Raw genomic sequence first — 18,024 nt, forward strand, 5'->3', positions numbered from 1 at the left:
TTTCATAGATCAAAGACGTTCATGGAGCAATCGACTTTTTTTTTGCTGAAGAGTGAAATCTATGCCAAACATTGTATCAGAGACCAAAAAGAGGCATCACTTTTTCTTTTAAGCCACTCCAACTTGTACTTTTGAAACTGTTCACTTTTTGTATTTTTTATTTTATCCAACTTCCCTCTATCAAAACTTGATTGTTCTAACTTAATAAATATGACAATAATAATCGAAGTTATGGTAATATAGTCGCCTTCACCACTTTGCATCCCCACTTTTCCACTTTCTTGCTCCCATCTCCTCTTCGTCATGTGCCCATTAATTACTCTAATCCCAGAGAGCGAACTGAGTGTGTGTGTGTGTGTGTGTGTGTGTGTGTGTGTGTGTGTGTGTGTGTGTGTGTGTGTGTGTGTGTGTGTGTGTGTGTGTGTGTGTGTGTGTGTGTGTGTGTGTGTGTGTGTGTGTGTGTGTGTGTGTGTGTGTGTGTGTGTGTGTGTGTGTCTCAGCCAGTGGCAGATTGAAACACGTAGAATTTGGCAGCTATCCTGCTCTGCTCTCGTTCTGGGATCCAAAATCATCCCCTTACACACCCCGCAAATGTACACATACATTCATATACTGCAAAACCATTCACAGTGGCTTAGCGATTACGATCATGTGCCCAAAAGTGTGGACAGACTTTTTATAAAATCTCAGTTTGCACATTAACTTTTACTTTAAGATAAATATACAAGAGAATGTAAATGTTAAAATGCAGCTTCTACTATGTGGCATTAAATAAATGCCAGGCATGTCCTACAAGATAATAGACTCACCTTTCTTTTAAATTTTTTATTTAAAAATACACAGTATTCAAAATACATTTATGGGGGTTGTTGAGGTTTTCTAGGCTGCCACAGACCAATGTTCACAAACCCTACTCAAAAGCCAAAATGCCCACAACTGCTGACAAAATGTATTTTCTAAAAATATATTTTTTAGAGTGATGTATTTTTTGCCAGGCCAGAAGCTCGGGAGATGGCACTAATGGCAGACTATTTCCACCATCTTGAAGGGCTTATTTTTAGGATAATTGAATCATTGCAGCATGCAAATAAGAGGGTTATAGACCAATTAGTACATTTTGTTCCCTATCAAAACAGAAAGTAGTATGATCTTGTTATAGATTTTAACCAGTACTTTCATATTGACAACTAGTCTGCTTTTAATATTGTTAAATTCTACAAATTTATGTTTCTATTACCATATGATCAAAATAATGAAGCTTATAATATTGAAAAAAAGGCTAATAGCCATCGGTGTGTTTGACAGTGACAATCACTTTTTTAATGGCTTTATTTTTAGCACCTTGTTCTCATTAAAGCTGACATTGAGGACTTGTTGCTGACTGTGAACCATGAAGTAAAGGAAAGACTGTAAACTGTTCAGACTGCAGAACACCACAATGCTTTCTAAAAGTACACACTGGCATGAGAATATTGTAGAGCCAGAATGACGAGGAGAACTCTGATCTCTGTGTGAAAGCGGCATATGTTTCAATAAAATAATACTTCCTGTAGTTATTATCGTTGAGATCAATACATGACTTCACCACTGGAACAACAATACTCTTAAGAACCGTTTCCATCCTCTGCCATCTGTGATTCTCTATGCAATCACTTCAGTGTGTGGTAGAGCTTTCAGTAGACATGGATTCCATGATGGACACTTTCTTCAAGTGTGTCCATTTTTCAACTGTAAAAAGCCTTGTAGCACTTGTCAGGGAGTATAAACAGAGAGAGGCTTATCTTACCAAAACACCACCTGTACAGCATGTAGTCACTTTGGAGGAACACTGCAGTGTGGGAGGACAACAACAGCAACCGTAAATTAAGTTTACTGCAAAGTTATGCTTTTGAAATCCATATGCATGGACTGTTAAGTTTATACTTCTGTTTATTTGTCATTATCTGTGTTTTCCACACATACACGTAGAAGAAAAAAAAGGCAAATTCACGACAACACAAAGACGTTCTATGCTTGAAATTTACTGCAAAAAACAAACACTAAAGGCAAAATGAAGTAGCTGTAGAGTCTGTGAAAGCCCAGTCTTTTAAAACTGTACAATAAAAAGGTGAATACCTTCAGAGTAACAACCTCTTTGCAGTCTCCTTACATCTAACAATTAGATGTCTGCAGACTTCCACACATAGAGTAGCTTTAACTATACTTTGTTTTCCCCCTGCATGCACCATCGCCATGCTTGTGGTGCGTGAAATCGTTGCAATGACCAATCTGTGACAACATGGAAACATCCACAAAGGCCTTTGCAATCTTGAGACCTGAACATGACTGAAGTATCAGAGGTTGCCAATTTATCAACAAAACACAAACTTTTAGGCAACAGACGCATTAAAAGATCGAGACCGAGACATTTGTTTGGGTCGTGTGCATCCTCTCTGCAAACTGCGACTGCTTCCTACAGAGAATGCAGTGGAAAGTTACCACATAATCACCAGGGTGTCATCTCATTAGTAAAAAGTCACAATCGAAGAACTAATTTACACTCTGCATCTCTTGGCCATATGCAGATTGGGCTCATTTATACCTGAGAGCCACTTAGACCACTGTTGACACTTGTGCAGAACTACTTCAGCTGTTAAACCCGGAACAATGCTGTGTGCCAGGACTGTGGGAAGGCTGTGAGGTACTATGGCAACGCTGCTGACCTCGCAGAGCAGCTGAGCCTGTCACGTGACCGAATACGGTGAAAACAGGTCATTACCTGAAGAAGGGAAGCAAGATACCATGAGGTCTACACAGATTTCCATTAGTCTTTTGACAGGCAGGATCAATCTTGATTGTTTTGAGGTACCGTTGACTATATTCTGCTGGTTAACTTACCGATTACAGAATATTAAATACCCGAAGCAATCCTATATCTATTGATATGAATATGAGCAGGAAAAGAAAAATGATTTGGAAAAACAAAAAAACTAAAATCTGTCTTTAAAGGAGCTTGAGGCAGGATTGTGGCAAGATTTATGAAAAAAATCTGTATACATTTTAAGTTTTCTAGTAATAATGTCAGATGAAGCGTTCCAAACCCAAAAGAATGAGCCCTCTAGCGTATCTCTCCGTTGCCTAGAACAGGCTGTATGCTGCAAAATGTGCTGCAATTCGGTCCCGATTTTCCCACGCTGGGCTGCGGATGTGACGTCACATGACGCTGCATGTGCGTTCTCCCCGTTCTCCCGTGCCGGCTTCACTGTTGGCTGCAGTACCCCCAACGGCCGTCGTGGTGAAGGGTGGCGCTAGAGAGTCTCATTTCTTAAAAGGAGCCTCAAGCTCCTTTAAGTGTGACTCAACCTGAGGACAGCTGCCGTGTTATAAATGCTCTTTTTACAGTGAAGCTATAAATCTGTGTGTGACAGCTCACCTGTCTGAAGTGTAGATAAGTTAGGCTGCCACCAATTTTGTCTCTCTGTCTGGAATTATTAATAGTTCTGAATTAATAATGAATTAGCCAGTGCTTTGCCAGATTCGTAAAAGCATGAAACCATCCTTTTGGAGACACTCATTTGGATCCTACTAAAAGCTGCAGGCCCTTAAGATGAGAGGAAAGACTCATATGCACTGCAATAAGGAAATAATGAACCTCAACTCCTGTTAAGCTTGAGATATACTTGCTGTTGGTGCTTGCGCTCGCGTCCGTTCGCGTGCACCACCAACCGCAACGTCGCTCGCGTAGTATGCGAGAAGAGCGCGTAGTACCGGCGGTGACCGATAGTGGGCAGTAAGCAGAGCAACAGTTGGAAAAGTGATAAAATATTTAGTAGTAGAGGTAGTAGCAGCGGTAGTAGCAGATTAGAACAACAAACAAGTTAACATGACAATATTGGATGATGTAGGAGATTATGACATTGCTTTGGTTGCAATCTCGGCAAAGGAAACGGCGCCAGCGACCTCTGCGTCGTCACTTGTGGCCAGAGCGAGAACTGCAGGTCGCATACGTATTCAGTGTCTTTTTGAGAACGTGCACGCACGTCGGCGCGTCAAATGAAAGCAGACTACACATGGGGGCCATGATGCGTACGCGGTCTGATCTGCAAGTATATCCCAAGCTTTACTGTTACAAGAAGGGTCTGGGCGTGATTCTCCTTCAACTTAACCCTTTACGTGCCAGCCTGTTCTCAGGTATAGAGGTAGCCTATATGTCTATCCTATCCTATCTGGTAGCCAAGGGGGCGTGTTAAGTGTGTCTGTTTCTGGGAGTGAAACGGTAACAGAATTGCATTGGTCTGAAACAGACAAAAAACCTTTATGTTCATTCTTAAAGTGGACATCAAAGACCATTTCTTGTAGACCAGTAGTTTCGCTTTCATAAGCAAGCGCAGTCCACTGATGAAGCGATGAATGCTGGCTATCGCCTTGTGGAAATTCAGTCATTTATAATATAGATTTCTTCAATTTACTGAATAAAACTTTTAACTCAATTTCATCTGCAACAAATCAGAAGGTAATGAAGAGTTTCTTCATTTGAGCCCAAGTGTTTTGGAAAACAGTTTAAGGGAAACTGCATAATGGGAAATTTGCAATGAATTAAGGATTTTTTTTTCATTAATTTAGTTTTTGGGGGGTTTTTTGAAACATAAAAGACCACAATAAGGAAAGTGCTAATTTTAAATCAGCATGAAGAGGTTTCACTATATTTGTTTCACTCGTCTAGTTTGCAGTCCCTACTCTTTCACATTCACTTGTAGATACAGGAAGACTGATTGAGACGGTAGGTGATAAAAGAGCATATGTAGAAGGGTTTTAACCATAAAGGGAAACAAGAGCGGCATCACCATGGTTCGTAAAGCCCAGAGGCAACATTCCACTAAACAACAGGCATATCGTTAATAATTCAGAGAGCCAAAGAGTCCGTTTGAGAGCAGGCTTTCTAATATTCATGTGACATGATAGCCTAGACAGAAACCCTGGCTCTCACTGGGCATGGTGTTATTTATACTGTAAGGCACTACTGTGTTTTGTAATTCATAGCCTTGGTTCAAAGCCAAGTAAGGACACATCAAGACAAACAGGAACCTCAGACACAACTCCATAATTCAAAATGTGTTCCTAAGTTTTACAATGAATGAGATACTCATGGACGATTCAATCAAGATACATGGATTCTTCAAAGTAGTTATCATCCAGAAGCATTATAATAACTTAACTCAACTTTTAGAACGGAATGGCAACTTAAAGTGAAGTATACTTATGAGGTAGGCTAATGGGAAGGATTTTTAAGCAAGCCTGTCAAGAGAAAGGTCTTGCATGTATAAGAGAGCAGCACAAAAGACTTTCTTCTTGGTATAAATCAGCCAAAATGAATTTGGACTCCGGTCCCTGCTCTCTCTTGCAACAACTGTATATTACTTATGTCACGATGTCAAACATCAGCTATGAATTTTGCTCACAAAGAGTGGGCGCAATAAAATGACCAAGTCAGAGACCCAAACAAAAGAAATCCAGGAGAGCATTGTGAAAGCGACGCAACCTCCACGCCTACGCTCGGGCCCACTGAAATAAAAATGGTAAAAGTTCCATTTTGATGCTTTAAGCACTATTTAACATCACTGCGAACGGCAGGGGAGCCTCGCAGATATTTATGACAATTCTGACAAGCAAAAACCATTGCAACACTATGAATGTCCACCTGAATACATATTATTCTTACGACTATGTTCTGAAGTTGTCTTTTCACTCTTTTTTTTGTGGAAAATTTCAATTCTAGATGGTTTCCAATCCAATGACCTCAAGGCTCCTGCATGCCAGTTATTTCATTTGGATGAGCTGTTACTGAAATGAATTATAATTGAAAGGTACTTAAAATTGCTCAGTTTGCATTAGGCACATATTTCAGATTTGGGTAACTGTACACTGCCATGATGATGTGGTTGTTAGTGTGTTTCACCTCTGACAGAAGAAGAAGCATCACTGGCCTAGAAATTATGTAAATGCAGGTAACACCAAAGTCTCGGCCTTCTGAGTCCAGTGCAACATTATTTCAGACACAAATTCGCAAATAGTACCAAAAAGATTCTCCTTACAGTCATCAGTGTGCTTCAGCAGCGGATGGAGAAGACCTCTTGGGGATCCATGGTGTAAATTCAGCCTATGGGATACAGAGATACCAAGCAGTAATCAGAAAATCTTATATCATGGATCTTAGTTGGATTTGGCGTGCTCTTTAGGGAAATTACACTGATTGCGTTATCTGAGCTTAACATTTTGAAAACCCCTTTCAAACCAGCTATGCCTGATCTGTTCTGTTCTGTTCTGTCTTGTTTTCTCTGCCTGCAGACCGGTAAGATTGCTGTCTTGTTGAACTACTGCACCATTAAATTACCTTTCCAATACAACCAACTTTCAACCTCTTGAGATGCATTTGGACGGCTGCAGCAGATTTGTTCCTTTATATTAACCGTTCGTTAAGGATCACTCCAACCTGAATTAGTAGCAGGTGGAGGGCTAGGTCGTGTGCAGCTAAGCAAAGCTAACGTTGGTTGCAGTGAGGACAAGTATGCCATTAAGTCTGCTCATGGTGAAATAGTTGTTGAAAGGAGATTGAGGACGGCCAAAACAGCAACCTGACAAACAGCTGGCTGAGAAACAAATTAAAAAGTTTTTTCACCTTAAAGACAGATCACAGCTTGAAGGGGTTTGTTACGAAGCTTTTCAATAAGGATCACTTCAGGATCTGAATTTTACAGGCAGGCCTTCATGCACATGACGAGGCAGAAGGATTTTAATAAACCTGGCCGATGATGATGTGATTGGCGAGGCTGCAAAGAAAACCAAACTTCTTATTAGCATGTTGACAACATGAAGGCAAGACCCATCTATTTATTACTGCAATATAATGCATACTGCGGCTGTGCAGCGCTCCTTTCACGTTTTATATGGCCTGGTGTAATATAATGTTAACTGCACTTTGCATCTGTGCTCTAATTGAGTGCATCACAAAATCAGATTGTGTTAAATTGTCAATATTTTTAATGGATTAGATTTATAGGACTGAAAATGGGGTGTAGAGTGGTACAGCCGTGATGGTAGTGATGTTGATAGTGTTGTTGAAGCTGCATTCTAGTTAGTCCTTATAATTTTAGCTGAAGCTTTTTAATTTAAGCATGTTGGTGGGATTGGTGTGAAGCTTGGTAGTAGGTCTGCTGAAAATGCATGGGTCACTTTTTGGTTCCAGTATCAGTGTTTCTTGTGAGTGCAAAAGTTGAAATGGTCTAATAGGTATTTAAGACCAAACAATCTGACAGCAGCAGTCTTTATCATAATAAATAAACCTATCCTTCAGTAATCTCCTAATGATAAAGTGTATTAAACCCTGGGTGTTGTAATTAAGAATGAGTATATTACCTTCTGTCTCCACAAGTGGGTGGACCCTCTGGTCTGTTGGTAAAAAGCTCCAGGACACTGAAGCCTCTCCCCACAGCCTGATGGGAGCTGTCAGGTTTGGGCAACAAGGACACCAGCTCCAGTACCAGCAGCGTGTTTGGCAACAGCAAAGAAGTGTGGAAGTACAGGACCTGGATTAACATAAACACCGTGTGGAAAAACAACATTATCAGTCCGATAAATCCAATTCATTAAGAATGCAACTAGTGTTTTTTTCTGGACTTAAAGTGAGAGTTTCTAGGGTGAGTGAAAAAATAGCTGTGAACATTTTGAATAAAATTTGCAATTCATTTTTCAGCATCTGCAGGTGATAATAATATTTAAACCAAATTAGCAAGTTACACTGCACACCCACATTAAAGTTTAACATGTTCCTATTAATTTCACAAACCCAAAATTGACTTTCAAATGTGTGAGAGTATCTTAAAAGCTTAACTAGATTTGCCAAATTGTCTTGCCTAGTAAAAATGTTGAAGTAACACAGACCCTTATTGAACTACAGAACTAATAGACACGTGTGTGCATGTTCATGACTTATGGATGGATGGATGGATGGATGGATGGATGGATGGATGGATGGATGGATGGATGGATGGATGGATGGATGGATGGATGGATGGATGGATGGATGGATGGATGGATGGATGGATGGATGGATGGATGGATGGATGGATGCACATCAAAGAGCAAGAAAAACTCCCAGCAAACATGCAATACTTTTGGATGATATTATTACTCTCTATTATACAAGTCATTTTTTCCCCATTTTGTTCTACATCATTTTTAAGTATATTGTACAGCACTGACAGGTTTTTATGTTTTTCTAATATAGCAACCAAAATTTAGAAAGGCACATCATTTCAATAACACCAGGACCGCAGAGCAGACATTAATTGTACAAATGAGCAAATAGTATCACAGCTAAGCATTCGAAAAAATATCATATTACAATATCCCACACTGTCAGACCTCCTCTCCACAAACAGTATGTGTTTTTTCTGTGACAGAGATAAAGCATATTGCAAAAAGAACTCGGATCAAGATGAGCTATTTGAGTTGTATTATAATAATGACCAATTTACAACATACTGAGCATCACTTTAGGGAAATAACCTATAAACAATTACAGATGGGTCACAGTCCCCGTGGTACCTAGTTTGGCTAGAAGCATCAACTGTTGCTGTCTTTTGAGTTATTGCAGTCTTTGGATAATCAAAATAGGAACATAATACTCATATATTATTTGGACTGTGATTCCTGGGGTAATGAGAATACAAAAAAGAAAAGAAAAAAAAACACTCACACCACAAAATGTAGCTCTATCATTAAGATCTAATCTATAGCTGACATGAGCATATGAGAATTTGTGGAAATCACCTATATATAACGATCATGCGCAAAAATATGGAAAAATAACAAGAAAAGTTGTTGCAAAGTATCACAATTACACAGTTACCACAAGTTTTCTTAATGATATCCCAAAGCACATGAACTCCAGGCCACTGTGAACAGAATGTGGCTCCTGGACACCAGTTTGCACATCGTTTTGGTACCATACACTCACCGGACAAATTAGGTACATCTGGAATACCTAATAAAGTGGCCAATGAGTGTATAATAGAGGAAAATGTATACATAAGAAAAGAACAAGTAAGAAAGTTGTAGGGGATAGCGGCAAATCATTTCTACCATATTCTAGATAAACTACAACACCAATTCCCAAAAAGTTAGTACAATGTGGAGTAAACATTTTTTATCTCATAAAGCCATATTTAACCACCAACAAAACATATAAAATGTTTAAAGTAAAGAAATGTACCATCTTAAGGGAAGAATAAAAAAAAAAAAAACTGATGGCAGGAAAATAAACGCATACAACACAAAAATTAGGACAAATGGATGTTTACTATAAGGCATCCCCTCTTCTTTTAGCATTGATACATCTCTAGGAGACCCACTGGTCTAGTTCCCTTCCAGTTGATTCAGTTGGTACAACACATCTAGTATATAGTACAAGATATCACACACCCTCGCTTGACCTGACCGAAGACACCTCCAATCATGCCTTTGGGCAAATGACAAGTGGGAAACCCCGCTCACACTTAAATCAGCCATCATCACTGTCGTCCTTCAGTTCTTACACTTTTCGCCTTACTAAGAACACCTCTACCGAGTCTGGCTAACTAAGTGCTGCTATGTGCTGAAACCTCAAAGACATTTATTTTTAACTCAGCTGCTCTTGTAGGTGTCGGTCATTGCTGCTCAGTTAGCATGTCTGCCCACGGAGGGCTATTATTGAATTTTCTTCAGGTAGCCTGTGTTTTGCCATGAGCATTAAGTAAAGCAAACAAGGAAGAAGTCTTCTGTTCGCCCCTGTCCTCATGGGATGCAGCTTCTCACTCAATGATAAAGACCAGCATGACCTATGCACCATCCATCCACACCAGGAGAGTGTTGACGGTGCCTGAGGTGTGTGTGTTTTGTCGCCTACATCGGCGCTCAACCCTGGAAAGGTGGGCCGAGTTTGTGGAGGACGTGCTGGGTCAAATGTTGTGGGCCATTGCGACTCCTAACTTTCAGAAATGAGGGACTTTGTCCGAGTCCCCGCATGCAGCTGTGCTGACCACATGGAATATGTCGAGGGGTTAATGGAAACTGAGCGCCAGCGCTTCGAAGGTGCTGTGCAGCCACATTTGATATGCATGGTTAGATGTTAGACATGCATGATATATCATCCTGACAGTCCTCAGACAGCATTTGATATGTCGTCTGGGGACGGCAGGGGTGATATATCATCGGGTCAGTGCGTCTCCACTGACGCTCCAGTGCCAGTGGATCAGGAGGACACATCCTTCCTCACGCCAATCCACGTTGCAGCTGCAAAACTGGAGGTAGAGTGACCCTCTCCGCCACCTTATCAGAAGCTGTCACAGTTCACTGGGTTTTATCTCCCACAAGAGCCCACTCTGGTGAAGAACCGCTTGTCCATGTACCCAGATTCTGTGTTGAGGCTGACTTCATTGTGACGTAAACCCCTGTGTACCCACGTCATGGAGCCCAGCAATGTACTGTACAGTACTCAGACTTTGATGGTGCTAAGAAAGCTGGGCTGGTGAATCCTTCACCCATGGAGCCATCTTTGGCATCGTATTTGGCCCCCTACCACAACCACGGTGTGAGTGGATCCACTATGCATCCAAGCACTGCAGGTTTTCAAAGAGTGGTCACATTTTGTTATTGCCTGGCTAAGTTTCAGTTGGGACACAAACTTTTTTAATCAAACAATTTTACAGCTGATGGGCTTGATGGCCGCTGCCGTGCCGCTTGGCTTGTTAAAGATGCAAGCTTTTCACAGCAGCTGTGTGTTTCACCCCACCTCCACAAAAAGGTGATAATAACCGCCTTCTGCATGTTGGCTCTCTGCCCTTGGAGAGAGCCGGGCTTATTACATCAAGGTTCTCCAATACGGAAGGTGTCTTTCCACAAAGTAATATCCACAGATGCCTCCCTCAGGGGGTGGGGGCTCTATGCAAGTGCATGGATGTGGACAGTGGCGCAGTCGGAGCATCATATCAACCACCTGGAGTTGTTAGCCACTTTTCTGGCTTTGAAGCATGTTTCTCATGTTCTGGTGGGTCAGCATGTTCTGGTAAGAACAGACAACACAACAGCGGTTTCCTACAAAGAGCAGACAGTGGTTGAAACCAGTGGTTAGACCCAGTGTCCCCTCTTGGGGCCTGATCTTAGTGCTAGATGCTCTCTGGAGCTCTCCATCTGAGCCACTTGAGTCGTGGATATGACATTTGTTTCATACAACACCACTCTACTTCTCGCTATGGGCCAGTGATCGTCATGCACGGTCGGTTCATCCCTCATGTGCTCAGTTTGCATCAGATAGCTCTCAAGAGCTACCTCATACTATGTTCAGTGACAAGCTAAAAAATGCTGTCAAAGAATCTGTTCAGAAGAGGCCTTTTGCTGCACTTTTTACCTCTGTATTGTTACAGTAATTGTAATACTACACATTAATTACTTCAAAGGCTTGTTAACTACAGTTTGCCCTGTTTCAATAAATTGAGTTTGCATTTGCAAGCTGTAGACTCTGTCCAATCAGAGACATATATATTGTGTAATTGATGTTTTTAGTTTTCGGTTCAATTAATTAAATCACAGTAAATAAAACACTCACAAGATGTCACCAAAACCACTCTGTCCCTTTTAAATCTTTCAGAAAGTTATGTAAGTGTATCGGATTATATTGAATCACATTGAATCGTATCGTTGGCTGAATATCGTGATATATATATTGTATCGTGAGCTGAATATCATGTATCATATCGTGAGATCAGTGTATCGCTACAGCCCTAGACTGAAGTGCTTGTTTTGACCTCTGTTTGGTGACTGCTCTGCAGGGCGTGTATATATGTCCCATACCAACGAGTGAATTGACTAAAAGGGAACTAAATGTTATGTCTATAACTTCCGTTCCCTGAGGAATGGAGCACAACACGTGTCTCCCTCACAGTGCAGCTGGGCTCGGTGAGGAGCGACAATGAACTGAAGGATGACCGTGATAACGTTGTATTTAAATGCGTGCGAGGCTTCCCATTTGTCATCACCTGTCATCTGCCTATAGGACATAATTAGAGGTGTCTACTTTCAGGACACACGAGGGCTTGATATCCCATACTGCATACTACATGTGTTGTAACTCGTTCCTCTCCTTCAAGGAAAAGTAGTAATAGACATAACATTTTATTTTAGAATCTGTCCTGAGTCTTTTTTGTTAAATGTTATGTATCAAATGTTTTCAGTTGGAGACGGTTTTGAACTGTGGAACCTTCTGTCATAAACTGCACTCTCTCTTCCGCTTCCTAAATTAGACTCCAATGTTGTCTTAACTGCACCTATTTGAACGCAGACTTAACTGTACCTACATTGTGATTTACTATGTTACTGTGGCTTGATTGTATTCTTCTGTTGTAAGTTGCTTTGGAAAAAAGTGTCTGCTAAATGAGACGTAGAAAAGCCAGTTCAGCACCCAGGCTGTTCTACTTCAAAGTCATGCTTTAATAATAAATAAACCTAACATGTGGTTTAGCATTATCTTGCTGAAAAATGCAAGGCCTTCCCCAACAAAGAAGTCATCGGGAGCAGGCATAGTTATAAATTATTTAACTAATAATTTAAATCAAATGATCTAAATTATTTGACTACCGGTATGTTATTTACTGTTGGGTAAGAGGTGAATGATGAGATATTCTTTACACAGGAAAATTATGCTTAAATTGTTCCAGTTTTAAGACACTTTTACGTAGATTGGAGAAACAAATATTTTCGTGATAGTAAAATAGTACTAAAATCAATAGTAAAATGTCTCACTTTTAACATTTGATATGTTTTCTATATTATATTGTCAATGAAATCAGCGATTTGTAAATCTTTGCATTATGATATTGATTAACAGTACCTATTAGAGCAACAACATTTTTGGAATGAGAGATTAATATCAAAAATAAATAGCTAAAGGAAAACGGTGAAAAACAATGGAACTGCACAATTTATTTTACGGTAAGCTAATTTCTGTGACCATCTGCTTTAAAAAGATATTTCGTTTCAGTAGTTGAGAAAGAAAGGCTCTATGTAGCTGAAACCGACTGTTTGCCTCCATTTCAACAGTGTGTCTTGCAATTTAAAAAGGTAGAATTACTTTATTTGAGGGATGAATACGCACTTTTGTCATTCAGCTGCTGTGCTTCCTTTGATTCAGTGGTCAAATCAACCAGAGTGGTGTTGAGCTCCGTAATAGAGCCATCTAACAACAATGAGCCAAAACAACCAGAAGTTGAAAAGAATCCCTCTTCACTGAGGACACAACTTCCAACATTTTACATTCAGAAGGTGGGTACGTATCCCTGGTGAAGAGAATCTTTGGAATAATGTGGGAGGGTGACCTGCTATTTCCATACAAGTTCAAAGACAGTAAACCCTTTTGGGAGCCTGCTTATAGTCTGTGCCAGGTAGATGCTATTGTATACACACTCTGATGGGCTCAAATTGAAATAAGAGCCTTCCTGTGCCTGAGCCCACCCTGTTTTACATGTACAAAGGCCTGAATATGATAAAAAAGACCCACAAATCCCCTCTGATCCATTGGTCCTGGAGGACAAAGCCTTTTATTTTCAAAAACAGAACATGATGAAGGGAAAAAAACATAAGTAGACTTAAACTAACAGAATACATAGACCCACTTCTTCCAAGACTACTGTACTCTAGCGTGATCATCTTGAGAAACAGAAATCAGCCAATATGCAGCCATAAATTCAATTACTATGAATAATTCCCATTTCAGCCACATCAGAACTTTTATTGAAACATAGTGAATTTGAGTTAGATAATTTCACAATATAAGAACTCATAAGAACATGTTATATAGAGATACTTGTCTCAGTCTGATCTAGGGCTGGGCGATATGGCCTTTTATTAATATCTCGAAATTTTTAGGCCATGTCACGATACACAATATATATCTCAATATTTTGCCTTAGCCTTGAATTAACACTTTGATGCATACAATCACACCAGTATGATGATTCTATATGTCTACATTAAAACATTCTTGCTCATACTGCATTAATATATGCTCATTTCAACTTTCATGCAAAAAGGGGGAATAAGTCAAATTTACCAAAACTGTATTTATTAAACAGTTACTAAGTGGCACAAACATAAAAAGTGTCATTTCAAAACAGAAAGTGCACGTTGCATCTCTGTAACTCCCGTCTGAAGAACATCTGCTAAGAACATCTTCTGCTCCCAGTTTTACCAGGAATGAGCTGCTCTGAGCAGGAGGGGCCCCTTACAGCACCTTTATATTAAAACTAACTGTAGGTGTAGGGACTGCAATGTTTCATCCTCTCCTCCTTTACTTAGCATCACTTTCACTTTTTTTAGAAATATGACGTCATATAGTCTTGTTTGACTTTGTTTTGATGATAGTGATTGATTTCATGTGGCCACATTTAAGCAACACTAGGTGACGTTTCTCAGCTCTGGAAGAGAAAGGCTCGGCTGTGCGCGGACGCGTGTCGCACTGAGCGGATAGTGGGAGCTGCATCAGCGCGTCGTGCGAGGAGAAAACATCCCCTCCCGTCTTTACTAAACCGTCCCAGTGTGGTTTGAAAAGAGTCCGTCACGCGTAGCAACCGTGCGGATGAGCTCACGGCGCAAACAGGCCGAGTTTGGGAAAGTTAGGTGGAATTCACGTCCTCCTGCATTCGTTAGCATTAGCACCAGCTGCCGCTACCTTTCTGCTGGTCGTATGACGATGCAAACACGTGACTGACGTATGTAACTAGGTGCGCTTGTTTTATCTCTCTGAGAAGGAGAGACGAGACCAGAGAGTGAGAAAAGCCTGTAATTTAATGCCCGCCGCTAAAAGCAAATGCGTGACAATACTCGAATATTCACGATATAGTAATTTTGTACATCGCACAGAGTAGAAGCCGAGATACATCGAGTATACTCGATATATCGCCCAGCCCTAGTCTGATCCCATTTTGTTATTTTCTTATATCCACTGGCACTTATTTTCCCAGAAAACGAGGACTGCCTGTGAGTGAGAGGAAAATGAGCAGTTTCATTTTCTTTTGCTTCGTTTCCTCGTGTGTTGTTGACAGTTAACCAACTATGCTCAATGTTGCCCCCACGACTACTGGCGGTATTGCCCTATTTTGTCAGTAATATTAGGCATAGAGGCTAAGCACCAAAAGACGGATGAAATCAAAGCAAGACACGGACAGAAGGCTCTGTCCATCCCCATGTCCGTATTCATTTCAAACATAGAGTGTAAATGGGCCTTAAGGCTGCCACCACCAGAAGTGGACGACAACCTCCTCTGCTTAAGACTTTAGTCATGTTGCTGAGAAAAGACTCGGCCTTTCTTCCAAAAATAGATCCCCAATACCAACTCATTTGACCTCAATTGTTTCCATTTTGTGACGGGGCATCTCAGATACCATCAAGCCCAGGAAAGCTGACATCTTATCTTGACAAAGCTAAAGTAAGGCTTACTTTTTTCCCACTAAAGTTCCCAAAACACTCGGAGACATTGAGAAAAACCACTTGCATCTAAGAAATCATCAGGCGTCACACATGTCGCCTTAAATAAGAGCTTATACTCAGCGGCAACTGTCAACAAAGCAGCGATCTATTCTCACAGGGGTAAATACATAATCTCCATAACTTAAGTAAAGATGGAGAGACGGCGATAGGCTGATATCAATATATCATCAGTGCAACATCATGTAGCTTGAGGTCACCATCAGTGACCCATTTCCAACATCTAAAATGTCAGCAGCTTCTGCAGTGATTTGCATAGACTAATTTTTAAGTGACAAAGAATCTAAAAGCAGGAAGGAAAAAGCAAAACACATACATTAATACTTGTTTTAATTACTTGTGTGTGCACTGTTTAAACCAGCTGACTCCAACATTACTCTTCAGACTCAGAAATGTAACTTCAAATGGACTCCTTTGATCAAAACTAATATATTGTGTTGATTCCTTTTGCAATATTATGGTGTCATATCAAAGTAAGTTGGTTTTGGTTTGTATAGAAGCCGGCAAGAAAGGGGTATTATTAAAATATTGAAACATGAATGGTACACAATAATGAACTGGAATTTGCTTTTGGAATGCATGAAAACAAATCTGTCTTACAGCTTCATAAAGTCCAATAACTGGCTTTCGGTGCTAAAGAAGCAATTAGTACTGACGCTAATTATCCCAGCCTCCTCAAGGTGCTCATTTAAAAGCTGAACTCATAGGCAAGCAATGAAAGAGAAATCACAGGCACTACACAAAACAAAGGGACTGTAACTGAGCACTGGCTTTGCAAAAAGGTCCACAGTAACTGGAGTGTAATTGACACAGACTTGTTCAACCTCTGGAGGATCCCTAAAAGAAAGACAAACAGAGCATTTCCATTTAGCCTACACACCGGTTTGGGAGCTTAGATGTAAGTTACCTGGGACTTGAATAATAGTCCAATTCCCCCCGTCTGCATGCCTGTATGAGCTAGGTTATGAATGTATATCACATGTAGGTAACCAAGTTTACAGCAAAAGCAAGTGGTAGACGTGAATTTTAGCTGCGGCATTTGTTGTTTATCATGTGCTTTTAATGAAGAAATAAAACATCTGAGTTATCTAATCCTGCTAAAAAATAACACAAAAGACAAAGACCTAAAAAAAAAAAAATCAGATGCTTAAGGCCAATTCCTGGATTTAATGCTTTGATACTGTAGCCTGAATATAGATGTATGATACTAGTTGGGCAGCAAATCCAATGCCTTGAAAAGGCGGAAAAAGATGGAGTGAAAAGAGTGGAAGAAGGCGAGATGGAGCAAGTCATTTTTCAGTCACGGAACCAGCGGGTATCAGCATCACAAATCCTCTTGGTGTGAAATTCTATATCTGTCACAAGAATAGAAGAGATGAGAGATGGCAGAGTCAATGACAGGAAGGCAAAGCAAATGATGAGGATAGAGGCTTCTGGCTCCCTTATGGCACACAAGTCACTGGCTTGCAGTTAGGCAGATAGAACAAGTGTGCATGTTGTATGTGTAACAGTTGGATAAAAAGACTTTCAACAAGGCGTTCTTGAAGTTCCAAAACTTTCAAAAGAATTAGCTACCGACTTGAAAACTGTGATTATCAAGCCACTCTGATTCATTTAGTCCTTTAAAATCCATCAATCATATGTAGCTACTGAGGGTTAGCTCTATTTGAGCCTAAACCAGCTCCCTTTTCAGGTGACACACTGTTGCCAATCGATCACAGGGCCACATATAAAAAAACAAAAACAAACAAATCACACAATCACACTCGCTTCAATTAAGAATCACCAATTAGCCTAAAATACATGTTCACATGTATTACTTGTAGACATAAGTGCAACTTGTATCTAATTTAAAATAGGTTTAATGGTATAATTGATTTTGGAACAATAATTTCATAGATTCACTGGAACTACTCAATGCAGTGGCGCCTAAGGACCACATCCTGTTTTCTATGCATGACTACCAGAACTGGCCTTGCTTTTCCTACTCTTATCATTTGTGGGCATTGATACAAATTCATCTAAACAAATGGCAGGTTTTATAGTTAAACTCTGTGAATAGTCTATAACATGATGGACTCTACTTTACATTTGGGTAAAATCTACACTTATCCTTTAATGCAATAAGAATTACAGTGACTGTACTTGAATTACAGTTGCACAGTAAAGTAGTTTTCATTAATGGGGCTTCTACTAGCTTTACAGGGCTTCTAACCTGTTGCGTGTCTCCATTAGGTCACCAACAAGAATCTTTGGGAACTTCTACAGGGTGAACACAAACACCTGCTTTGGTTCACGTACTTTTATGGCGCTTTTCCACTAGTATCTACTCAGCCCGACTCGCCTCGGCACGGCTCGTCCCGGCTCCACCCGTTTTGTCCCCGTTTGTTTTTCCACAGCCAGGTGAGAAGTGGCCGGGTTGGGGTGAAGCTGCTGTGACGTACTCGATTGCGCAACCCCTTTGTTCGTGTC

General features: G+C 40.4%; 1 protein-coding gene across 2 annotated transcripts in view; it reads right to left on the minus strand.

Annotated features, from left to right (window-relative positions):
* The window catches only part of nphp4 (nephronophthisis 4), a 249,953-nt gene that overhangs the window by 159,252 nt on the left and 72,677 nt on the right, over positions 1-18,024 (minus strand). For both annotated transcript variants that reach the window (XM_061736682.1, XM_061736683.1), the window contains exons 3-4: positions 7,393-7,562; positions 6,072-6,136 (exon numbers count right to left, since the gene is read on the minus strand). In XM_061736682.1, the coding sequence (XP_061592666.1) occupies positions 6,072-6,136; positions 7,393-7,562 (235 nt within the window). The remainder of the gene's footprint in view (positions 1-6,071; positions 6,137-7,392; positions 7,563-18,024) is intronic.

The sequence above is a fragment of the Cololabis saira genome, chromosome 12, assembly GCF_033807715.1.
Source record: "Cololabis saira isolate AMF1-May2022 chromosome 12, fColSai1.1, whole genome shotgun sequence".
Lineage (NCBI taxonomy): Eukaryota > Metazoa > Chordata > Actinopteri > Beloniformes > Belonidae > Cololabis > Cololabis saira.